General features: G+C 51.4%; 1 protein-coding gene across 1 annotated transcript; it reads right to left on the reverse strand.

Moving 5' to 3' along the window:
• Window positions 1-1,786: 1,786 nt before the first annotated feature.
• Window positions 1,787-9,852, reverse strand: LOC148004843 (t-SNARE domain containing 1). The gene is given in 5 exon segments (XM_087559896.1): window positions 1,787-2,197; window positions 2,200-2,280; window positions 2,282-2,550; window positions 9,000-9,179; window positions 9,849-9,852. Coding segments are annotated over 5 exon segments (945 nt in total).
• Window positions 9,853-11,534: the final 1,682 nt, after the last annotated feature.

An 11,534-nucleotide genomic window follows, 5' to 3' on the forward strand; every position in this document is an offset into this window, starting at 1 on the left:
CACAATGCACCCCAGGAAAGCAGACAGCTCTTAGGGAAGATGTGGGCAAGAAGGTGCAGGGATAACACTGAGATCAAGCAAACTCTCAAGTCTAGAAGGAAGGAGACTGAGTCGAGTCAGCGTGAGGAAGGCGCCACCACAGAGCTTGTGGCACACTGATTCCTAAGACCAGGGTAGACAAACCTCCATCCATAGTGGAGACGAGTAAAGCTCCAAGCTGCAGAGAAGACTCGGTGGGAATGCAGTATTCAGAGAAACTACCAGGGGCAAAGACAAGGCAGATAGACCTCGGGCTATCAAGGGCTAGATCAGAGGATGGGACTATCACCAGCTACCAAGGGTACAGAGTACCTGGGGATCATGGGGCTGCACTGGACTTAGATGGAGTAACAGACATGCAAAGGAAAAGAAATGCTGAAAACCATGAAACTTGCATTTGGAGAAGAGGGAGAGGGCTGGAGGGGTAGCCCAGGGTACAGCAGGTGCCTAGCATGTGCAGGACTGGAGGGAAGAAAAGTGGGGGAGCGGGGATAAAATGGCGAATTTCAACACGAGTGTTATCTCAATAAAGGAATGCTGTAAGGAGCTAGAGACACAGATCTGTGGGTAAAGCACTCACTGTGCAATCACAAGGGCTGTGAGCTCCAGTCCCAAAACCACATAAAAGGCCAGGTACAGAGGGGCACTTGTGATCCAAGAACTGGGGAAGTAGAGACAGATGGGTTCACTGACCAGCTGGCCAGCCTAATCGCAAGCTCCAGGCCAAATGAGAGTCCTTGTTTCAAAAACCAAGGTGACTGGCTCCTGAGGAACGCCACCCTAGGTTGACCTCATACCTCCACGTGCACATGAACACACAAACACACACACACACACACACACACACACAGAAAAAGAGAGGCAGGGAAGGAGAAAAGAAGTGGTAGGGAAGAGAGGGGGGAGGAGGGAGGGGAGAAGGGAGAAAGGGAGGGAATATAAAACAGTCTGCTACAGTACTTGCAAAGGAGCCAGTCTCAAGTTCTGCCCAGACCCCCTTTCAAATACTGCCAGATTTGCTACAACCACAGGCATGGGATATCTCAGTCTTCTCTGAGCTTCTCTGAGCAGCCGGTGGGAGCGTAAATCTGAGCAGGTATCCTAAGCTAGCCCTGAGCTCTGGGAACCAGTCTAGCTGTGAGCTGTCACGCACACCTGCAGCCGGAACCTCACACAGGGATCTGACCTCCTGCCCAGCTCACCTACTGATGACAGCCCTGGCACCATTCATTCCACACATCAGCCTGGCTCCCCCAGTGCCTGCGCCCCACACCTAATATGCTCCTGGGCTTTGAGTCTGCACTAACCTCTGTTGGCCTCCTCAACCTGTCAGGTGCCGAACAGAGCCCAGGCTGAAAGACTAAGACTGGCTCCAGGTAGACTCCACCTTCCAGGTCCCAGTTGAACTCACCCAATGCTGTAGTGCTGGATCTGCCAGTAAGGACATCTTTGTTGGGGATGATAAGCCAGAAAAACCAGAACAGTATCTCTCACACCTGATCCTCCCGTTCCTGGCGGCTGCAGAGAAAGGGTCACTAGAACCCAGGAGTTTGGGCCAGCCTGCAGCACGCAGTGAGGCCTCATCTCTTTTTTAAAAAAGAAACCCACAGCATAGCATGTTTCACACCACAGCAAGTTATTGAGCATTCCTGGAACAGTATCGGCACCTCAGACGGGGCTGTGCCTTAGCTACGTGCCAGCGTGTAACTTATATCATAGTCCGAGTGACTGAGATCCTAGCAAGCCTGTCTCAGCTCAGTTCTGCCCAGACCTGGGTCAGGAAGAGCTGAAAGCTAGCCAGGCGGTCACAAGTGTCACAGATCTTGAAAGTATTGTGAGCAGATGGATGGGCCGGTGAGAGAGTGACTGGAGCAGAAAATGGCGGAATAAGAACGTTCCAGATGGTTACAGTGGTAGTGGGGACAATGAGGAGACAGAGCAAGAACAGGTCACCTAGAAGGAAGGTACAGCAAGGCAGTGAAGGTGGGGCCACCTTTCTACAGGACAGAAGTGGTGGCCCGGTAGGCAAGCTGCTTGTGGGCAGTCGCAGGCTGAAACCCTCAGGGAGCACGGCCTGGCACAGAAGGATCTTAACTACCACCTGCTCCATGGGTGTGAGCGCCAGGGCCTGCAGCTTACCAGAGCCAGGGCTGTAGCCAGAGCCTGGGCTGAGGCACTTTTCTGGAGTTCACCCGGTTTGTGCCACACAACAGCAAACGGGTCTACCCACGTGTGCTTCAGGTCCCACCACACCTTGGTGGCAGTAATCCAGTGCATTCAGTGCCTGTAGGATCCGGCTCCATATGTGGTACCTGTGGGTGGGCTCAGCCTTCAGCAGCTCTGGCTCAGACAGCAGCTGGTGACGCTTGATGGCTGTGGACACCAGCACCTTAGTCTTCTGAAGGCAGAGGTTGGGCTTCCTCTTTTCTGCACGAGTGGTGCTAGATCCTACCGTCCATCCATGGAGCCCAGTGGCAGAGTCTTTTTTTGGGCTCATGGAAGGCAAGTTGAGCTCTAGTATCTAGCTGCCTTCAGGGGAGCCCCCTGGCCTGGAAAGACACCAAAATGTGGGTGTTTGTGGCCTGAGAAGTGGGGAGCTCATGGAGAGCCTCTTCTGCATCTTCTAGGTCAGGACACAATTACCCATTCATGCTCACAACACCTCCCCACCCCTGTCTAGGGAGCTGGGTATAAGACCTTCTAGCTAAGTGACACAAGATGCTTTACTTCTAAGCCATGGTGTTGAGTTGTCACTGTTCCAGCCTGCCCTTCATAGTGACCATCGGAGTAGACTGCCAGGGACAGACCTGCCGTCCTACAAGGGCTGCCTGCTGCATGTCCAGTGTCTGTTGGGCAGTGCTGTAGTTCCTCTCTGGCTCTTAGGTGCAGGGCAGACAGCTGGGGGGACACTGTGATTGCAGCACACCACAGCTCACTGCTACTCAGGACCCATAGCCTGCCCACTCACAGAACGTGGGTCCAGGCTGGACTCGCTGTTGCCCCATAGTAGCTTCCTCTCTAACGACACACCATGTCTTTCTGGAGGCAGGGGATCTGCTACCAAGGGATGGCTTGGAAGAGACAAAGGTTTCCCAAAGGCAGGAGTAGAGTCCTCCCATGCCCAAACTGAAAGACCCCTGAGTAAAGCAGAGGTACCTTGGAGCCCCACTGGGAAGAAGCCTGCCCTTCCTGTGGGTCAGTGTCCCTGGGGCACCTAGACCAGCCTTCTTTAGTAGGAGGGATGCCCAACCAGACCACCTCTACAGGTCTCACTGCACCTGTACCTCCTCAATCACACAGCAACAACCAAGCCCCCTCACTAGCCCACGCTACAGGTTCTGGAGTGAAAGAGCCCGGGCATGTACCAGGACCAACTCCTACAGGAAGCCCTCCCTGACCACCCTGCCTCCCATCCTTACTAGGCTCAAAGCTAGCACTGAGTTCAGAATGTCCCATGCTCCAGACTATTCTGTAAACCACAATTCTTCTGAAAGCTGGCCCCAGGCTATATAAAGACCCTTAGATGCAGCCAAGGACAAAGCTTGGGACAGGTGCCACCAGTCTGACAAAAACAGAGAAATTGAGAAGAGTATCCAATGGTAACCCATACCACCACAACACCCCAGCACAGACTTACACATTCTATAGATCCATGCTCTAAAACCTCACTTTTCCAAACAGCAGGGGTGAGGAGCGCCAGTGAAGAGGAGCGGCCACTCTCCCCAGCTCCAGTCCCAGTAGGCCCAACACAGATCTGAGCCACATAGAGAATACATCTTAATTTCCATGTACTGTAATGACGTTTGTAGACGTAGGCACTGGTGCTCTTGGGTCCTCAAATATACCTGGTTTAGCTTTACCTTCTCTAAACCAGAGACCTGCCTTTCAGTCCATTCCAGCTAACAGGAGTGGTGCATGCTGGAACAAAGCCACTTCGTTTTGACTACAAGCACCTGTCTTCAGCCTGCTGTCTGGGGGGGGGTGCCACTTGAGAACTGGGGGTGGGCATGGAGAGAGGATGCTGAGGTAATACGTGACTGTGCATGAAGGGACCGCAGTGTCAGCCCGGAACGGAGCTGCTTTCCCTTCCAGAGCCATGCATATATTCTCGCCTTCTTGCCTAGAAGGCCTTCCCAGCTGTAGGGCCAGTCCTACAGGTGCCTCCCCAGGCCACCCAGGACAGAAGGTAGCCCAGGAAGGCAGGCCCAGGAACACCCGATCCCCAGCAACCCCGACATGAGAACTTCCAACTCTGCATGGCAGGCGCTTGCTGAAGGAATCCCGGCCAGGCTCGTTTGCTTTAAAATCACTTTTAAAAGACATCTGAGAAGACAAACACTCTTAGAAATGATGAAATCCACTTCAAAATAATTCCCGGGTCAAAGAGGAAAAGCACAATGGGAATCAAGAAATATCTATTACTGAACAAAGATGCAGTATGTTACCTGTTTTTAAAATGTGTGATATCCAACTAAAGCAGAGAGTCTTTGAAAATTTATAGCTTTAAACACTTTTCTTAATGGAGTGAACAAAAAGCAAGCATTGAATATGCATAAGGCAGACACATCCAATCTGAGAGTCCGGAGACAAAGAGCAGCAGGAGGAGGGAAGGTTAAGAAACATAAGCTGAGACCAACAAAAACGTCAGCTCCAACTCAGGAAGAAAGCTGGGAGAAGCAGTGACCTTGGAAGGCAACAGTAACAAGCACACAGTCCCAGGGCGGGAGGAAAGAGGCTGAAACCCTATGTGGACCATGTTCTAGCAACAACAGAACACCAGCAGAAGACCCGTTCTCCGCAGCCCAGGCCGCTGCTGCTCAGAGGAGAGCAATCACCCAGCCCTGCAAGGCCTCAGGGATGGGGTCTGCCCGGTCCCACCTTTAGGTGAAACCAAGATGCCCAGAGGCACAGCAGAGGCACCGGGGTCAGAACAGGGCTATACACTTGCTCTCTGCAGTGCTGACCTCTGGACACTGGCAAGGAGAGGCACAGTGTACAATTTTTACTTCAATAAACCTGAATGGGTGAAACAGACACATTTCAAAACTGCCCCAAGAAGGAACAAAAATACAAAAATGGCTTTTCGCAGCTTGGAAGACTGACTGAAGTCAAAATGCTCCCATATACAAAACCATTATGCAGCAAAATCTCAGGAAGGTTCAAGGACCACGCATCTGTTCCTTTACAAATTCAGAGGAGAGACAGTCCCCAACAGGTGTCTGTGCTACAATAGTGACGTGTCTATAAGAAAAGATGACATGTCTCATGGGGCCCTTATAGCTGAAACACGTAGCCATGGTAGAGCTTTACCCATGTACTTGGTATTTTGAATGATGGCTTTTCCTAGGCTGCTAATGTGTGGCACAATCCCCTGGTAGCACGCACCGGGTGGCTCCAGCATGCCTCGCCAGGGCAACTGGCGGAGCCAATGTCTGTAACTTTGCACTCCTCCAGGTCTACACAAGCGAGGTGTGCACAGGACAGATGGGCACAGTGTTAGCTTACACACATCTACTGTCCGGTGAGGACTCGGGGTACCTCCGGCTATGCTGTGGGGTTCGATGAGACTGATCACTACCCACTCACTGTGACTTCCTGCCTTACTGAGGAGCACATGAGGTCCCTGCGTCAGTCCAATAGCCTAAAACAGTCTCCAGGCAGCTCAGGGGGAGGGGAAAACATGAGCAGGTGAAACTGCTGGAAGGGAAAACTGCACTGTTCACAAACCATGCCCAGAGCAAACTCAAAAGATCTCAGAGACAAATTACTGCAATTCATAAGAAAGACTTCAGCAAAATGACTGGGATGAACTCAATTACACTCCACAGGAAAAGCCGGCTCCTTCAACAAATAAACTTCGAGGGCAAAAGGAAAAAGGATGGAGGGGAGTGTGGAGATGTGGAAGGACCCAGAAGGCTCAAGGATGTGTGGTCTGCCAGGCCCGTCTCCCACAGCAATCCTGAGAGCTCAGCTCCTGCCTCAGCACTCGACCGCTGAGTACTGACTTCATAGAGACAGAGATGTTAGCAGACGAGACACGAGAAAGAAGGGTTCAAATGAGACCTGACCGACGAATCAGAAGAGACAGCAGTGAAGGGGGACAAAGGGGACACAGGGGGATATTACATCACTGTATCTCTTTTGTGGATGTGAAAGTTGCCAAATCTATAAAATTAAGAAACAAAATATTAAATTAAGAAAGAACTCCAGATTTTGCTTTTCACACAAAAAATATTATGTGTGCATACGAGCAACAAACACTTGAAAAACCTTAATATTCAGAACCCTACCACTGGTAACAGCAAAAATGCTCCTACAATTTTTTTTTTAATTGAGAGATGATTTTCTATGGAAAGTGCACAGGGCTTCATGGGAGAATGGGACAGAAGAAGACTGTCCATGCAAAGACTGAATGACAGGAACATGGATGTCCCCCATGTCCACCCAGTGGACATACCATCCCGATCAGACCAAGGGCTAAGAAGGAGACTTCAGGAAACACCCCTCCTCCATGCCCTAAGCGCCTCTGGACACCTTTGTGGGGTTCAGCAACAGGGGCTATGGTATCTGGGAACGGAAAGCCTCCTAATGTCCCTGGGGTGTAGAATGGGCAGAGTGGCCCTACCCACAGCAGAACAGACCACAGGCACCAAAGTTCCAGGTCACACCAACAGGCGTCAGAACGAGAACGAAGGCAGCAAATCAGAGCCCTGTGGTAGTCGAGCCCATCCAATCGATAAAGCCCTGACGCATGCCAAACCCAGAAAGGCACCAGTAAGGGAACACACAGGGAAAACAAACTAAGAAACAAACAAACAAGCAGGATTCAGGACCAGGCATGCAGGAGCTCGGCTGGAAAAGACAAGTGTCAGAGTGTGCTTGCCACCCATCTTCAGACCGTGAATATCAACTGTGAGCATGTAGAGCACACTGCATATATGTAATTCCCCTTACACACTCAGCATCCCAAGAACACCATAACCTAGCACTCCTGAAACCCAGCTCTCCTGTACCCTGCTTAAGCCTTCGCCTGCTGCCTGGCCACATGAAAGAAAGCGTGGCATTCAATGCTGGCCCTGTGCCTTCCTACTCAAGTCTCCCTGTGGTTGCTCCCTCCAAGCTCCCCCATCCCGAGCCCCCAGTCAGCTTAGCCTGTCTCTGGTTCTCAACATTCACATGATGCCATCCCAGAAAGCCTCCCAACAACACAGTCCCTAGATTCAGGGTTCCCTTGCTTCCTCTATTCAGGAACCAGCAGAGAGAAAGAGAAGTTGTGAAATGGAAACAAAGGTTCTTTGGAAAGTCAGTTGTGTCATATGGTGTTTTGCTGGGGCAAACGTGAAGGAACGTTTTGCTGAAACAGACACAGGAGAAAGGATGTCACGCTAAAGCAAGCATGTGAAAAGACAGATGATGGATTCTTTGCTAAGAACTTGCATGTACTGGTCCGCCTTACATTGTGTAGTTGAGCTGCATTTGCCAGAACTCCATAGAGAGAAACACACCAGAAAACTCCTGGTGGTGTGCCGCGGCTTTTTTGCTGCTTCCACGGACTTGTGCTGATTGGTGTAGTGATGTCAGCTGAGACAGACCTATGTGCCAAGGCAAGACAGGTGGAGGACTTGTGATGTTTGGGGAGAGAATAAAAGGGACTCAACAGCGATGGAGGCGGGACTAGGCTTGCTTATAGCTGTGCTGTGCTTGTGGGTCTCACATCTTTGTTGATTCCAGCTTTGCTGAGAGAGGCACAGCCGAGAACTTCTCCCGGTGTTCCTCCCTGGTCCCTCCTGCTGACTCATGCTGAGGCTGCTGCCTAGCTGTCTCTGCTAGGCAGTGCCACCGCTGCTGATTCATGGTGTTAACCTGACCCTACCCCCAACTGGACTGCTGGTGTATCCGTGAAGTGTTTGTGAGCGGACAGAGACGCCACCGCTAACCTGTGAACTGAACTGCCGGTTTCCAGACAACACAGATGGGAGCTGCTCCAAAGAACCTTTCTGAACAGGTCCACTTCCCTGCCCCTGTATCCTTTCTTTTCCACCACCTCTGCGGGCGGTGGGCTTCAAGGGAGGTTAAAGTGTCTAGGAGCCATCATTAAAAGTAGGTTTTGAAAAAATTAAAGTTACAGAGGCATCAAGGTTAGAGGAGACAACTATGTGAGAAGGAAGGCCTGGGCGGACGGTGCCGAGACAGCACTTTGTCCCAGGTAAGGAGGCCCTACATGGTAGAAGCACCATGAGGAAGAAGCATGCAATTGATGTCCTTCTATCAAGGTAGATAGCAGCCACCTGTAGCTGGGGGCCCACAAAGAAGAAGTAGATTAGCCAAGCAGAAAGTCTTCACTCAGCCGGAGAGAGCCTAGGAGAGCTGAGGAGAGAGGATCCCTCAGCCCAGAAGGACCCTGAGCTCAATGGAGCCAGGCCCAATACAGAGGCAGGACCCCTACCTTGCAGCAGCTACTAGGCTGAGCCTAAGCAGACCCCAAATTCAATGTCCTCCCTACTCCAAGACAGGAAGCCTCCCCTAAGCAGAAGCTGCAGCCCAAATGGGACAGGTCTGCCTCACAGCAGGGAAAGATGACAGAATGGGGCTCACAAACTCAGATACCTGCAGGGAGATCCTGACTCTGTAGATACGCAAGCCCTGTGTGTCCCGCTTTAGCAAAGTACAGCTTGTTCCAGCACTCTCAGTAGGTCCAACCAAAACTATCTATCCCTCAGCTGCACCCCCAAACACCTAGAACATTCCAGGAGTGTGGCAGTGGGCACCCGCACCATGCCTCATAGAAATGGCAACTCTTCCGTGTCCCCACACAGAGAGCGCCCCCCCCGCCCCGATCCTTCCTCTCCTAGGGTACCCCAGCCTCAGTTATCACTGGTGCTGGTCACCCCTCAGAGGAGTGTAACCTGATGGAGCCAACACTGCTACACCTGCCCACCTCTGGGTGTCTGCTGTGCCATTACCTAGGGCCTGGCACCCTTTTTGTGAGGATCCTCCAAAAGAGCCATGGCTCCCCAAGCCTCCTCTGCTGGTGATGGATTCAGAGAGATCTTCTGGTGGGCAGGGTAGGCAGGAAGCCTCCTTGCTGATCAGGAAAAAAAAATCCCAGGGAGACAGGGAGGGAAAAGAGTTCAGATTCAGGACTCAGAGCACAGGTAAACTCAGGCCTACCTGGCCCCTCCACACCCATTCCTAGGGCACCAGACCTGTGACCTTAACCAAATGGCCACTGTAGGTTACCATTGGTTCTACCTGTGAAGTATGAAACAGGGCCAAGAAGGATGTGCCCTGTTTTCTCTCTCAAGGACTCTGGGAAGAAACTCTTTGGCTACCTCTAGAAAGATCGCAGGATGGGAGCGGCTGAGGGGGCTTGCTACTCTTCCAAAGGACTCAAATATAGTACCCAGCACCCATATCAGATGGCTCACAACTGCCTATAATTCCAGCTCATGGGGGACCCAATGCCCTCTTCTGTCCCCCAGAAGCTCTGCACTGCATGTACAAATACAAAACAAACAAACAAACAAACAAACAAACAGATGGGCCAGTAAGATGGCTCAGGAGGTAAACGTATCGTCTGTTTTGAGCCTGACCAGTGGAATAAATTTAGTAGAAGGAAAGAACCAATTCCTGCCAGCTTCCCTCTGACTTTCACATGAACTCTGTGACTCCTGGCCTCCTCCACTCCTCCCCTCGCATTCACAAAATAAATAAATGTAAACACACACACACACACACACACACACACACACACACACACACACACACACACGACTACCCATATTGAGAGCCCTGCTCTCCTAGCTCCTTACCCATGCAGGCCCTCTCAGCTCACACTTTGGATTGCTGGGTCTCTGCAGGCTCCTCCATTACATCTACCACATACTCACACCTGTGCTCAGCCTAGCGGGGCAAGTGCATAGCAGAAGCTCCAACCATTTCAGCTTCTGGCACCCCAGGGCAGGGCTAAGAGTCAGAAACTCTGTGAGTTCTGGTTCTTGCAGTTCTATCAACAGAATTTACTCTGTTCAAAACTAAAAGAGACTCCGCCTCAGTTGCATATTAGCTTATCTTGAAGTAAATAACAGTAAGACCATCACTGTTAACATATACAGCATACACCCTCCGGGATATGCACGCACTCACATCTGCTTCCAGGCCAGGCTGGGCAATAGCTGCAGCCTAGGAAGACAGCCAGCACCACAGTGGGAGGCAGTTGGCAGAGCAAAGGCTTAGGGGACCCCCAAAGCACTTAGGAGTCCTCTCCCTTAGCCTTATATCCTGGGACCTATATGACATTATCATTAGTCCTCCATTCTCTTCCTTCCTTCCTTCCTTCCTTCCTTCCTTCAACAATATAACACTTTTATTCCTTATTTGACAGTTTCATATCAGGCACCCCATCATACCCATGAAGTCCTCCCAGGTCCAACCCCTATCCTGTGACTGCCCCAAGAATAAGAGGAAGAAGAAGAGGAGGAGGAGGGGGGAGGTAGAGGAAGAAGACCAATTTGTGTTGGTCATATACTCACAGAACAAGACCAAACTCGCAGTGGCCAGCCCCTTAAAGAAACCTGAGTCCTTCCCCACACAGCTCCCCCAGAGCCATCAGCTGTGGACAGCTAAGCTTCAACATCCTTGTCACAATGGATCTCCTCAATGGTCTCTGGTCTAGCTGTTACTTTGGGGGAAGGGGGTCAAGGGTTGTCATAGAGGCCTTCTGTGTCCCTTCTCAATTATGAGTCTGCAGTCGTTCATACCACTTCAGAAGTAGCTCCCCTACCCTTCACAGTCAGCGGGCCTGTGGAGCAGGGACTTCCACGTGGTTTTTCTGGTGACAGTCTGGACCACGAATATCCACATAGCTTCTGACATCAGCATGCACCACAGACCTCAGCATGGCCTCTGAGGGCAATACAGACCAGGGACATCAACACAGTGGCCTCATGTGGCAACACAGGCCACTTAACATGGCCTCTGAAGGCAACAGAGCACACACACTAACATGGCCTCCTGCAGTAACACAGATTACAGACTTCCACTAGTCTCTGGTGGTAGCACAGGCCTCGGGGAGCCACATGGCCTCCCATGGCAGCCCACACCACAGACGTTCACATGAACCTTCTGCTTCAGTGTAACCTAGAGCAATGGACCATGGATACTAACATGGTCTCCAGGGTCTACACAGGCCGCAGAGGTTCTTCATCTAGAACACCCTGCTTTGCCCAGAACCAGGGCCATCTTGCATCTTGGCAGTGCATTTGGGGGCTGAGTCTGCACAAGCTCCAGGCTGCTGCACACCACCCTGTCAGTCCTATCAGCAGCAACCCTGTTCCCCATCCACTGCGGTCTTCCCTCACCTGTCACTGCTGTCGAGTCTCTCCACCTCGCTCCACCACACACTCACCTCTCCTTTGGATATCGTTCCTTGCAGTGGCACTGAAAACTGCAGTATGTCACACATTTTTTGTTCTTTTTGTTGTTTGTTTTTTGCTTGT

This window comes from Rattus norvegicus, chromosome 7 (genome assembly GCF_021556685.1).
Source record: "Rattus norvegicus strain SHRSP/BbbUtx chromosome 7, alternate assembly SHRSP_T2T, whole genome shotgun sequence".
NCBI lineage: Eukaryota > Metazoa > Chordata > Mammalia > Rodentia > Muridae > Rattus > Rattus norvegicus.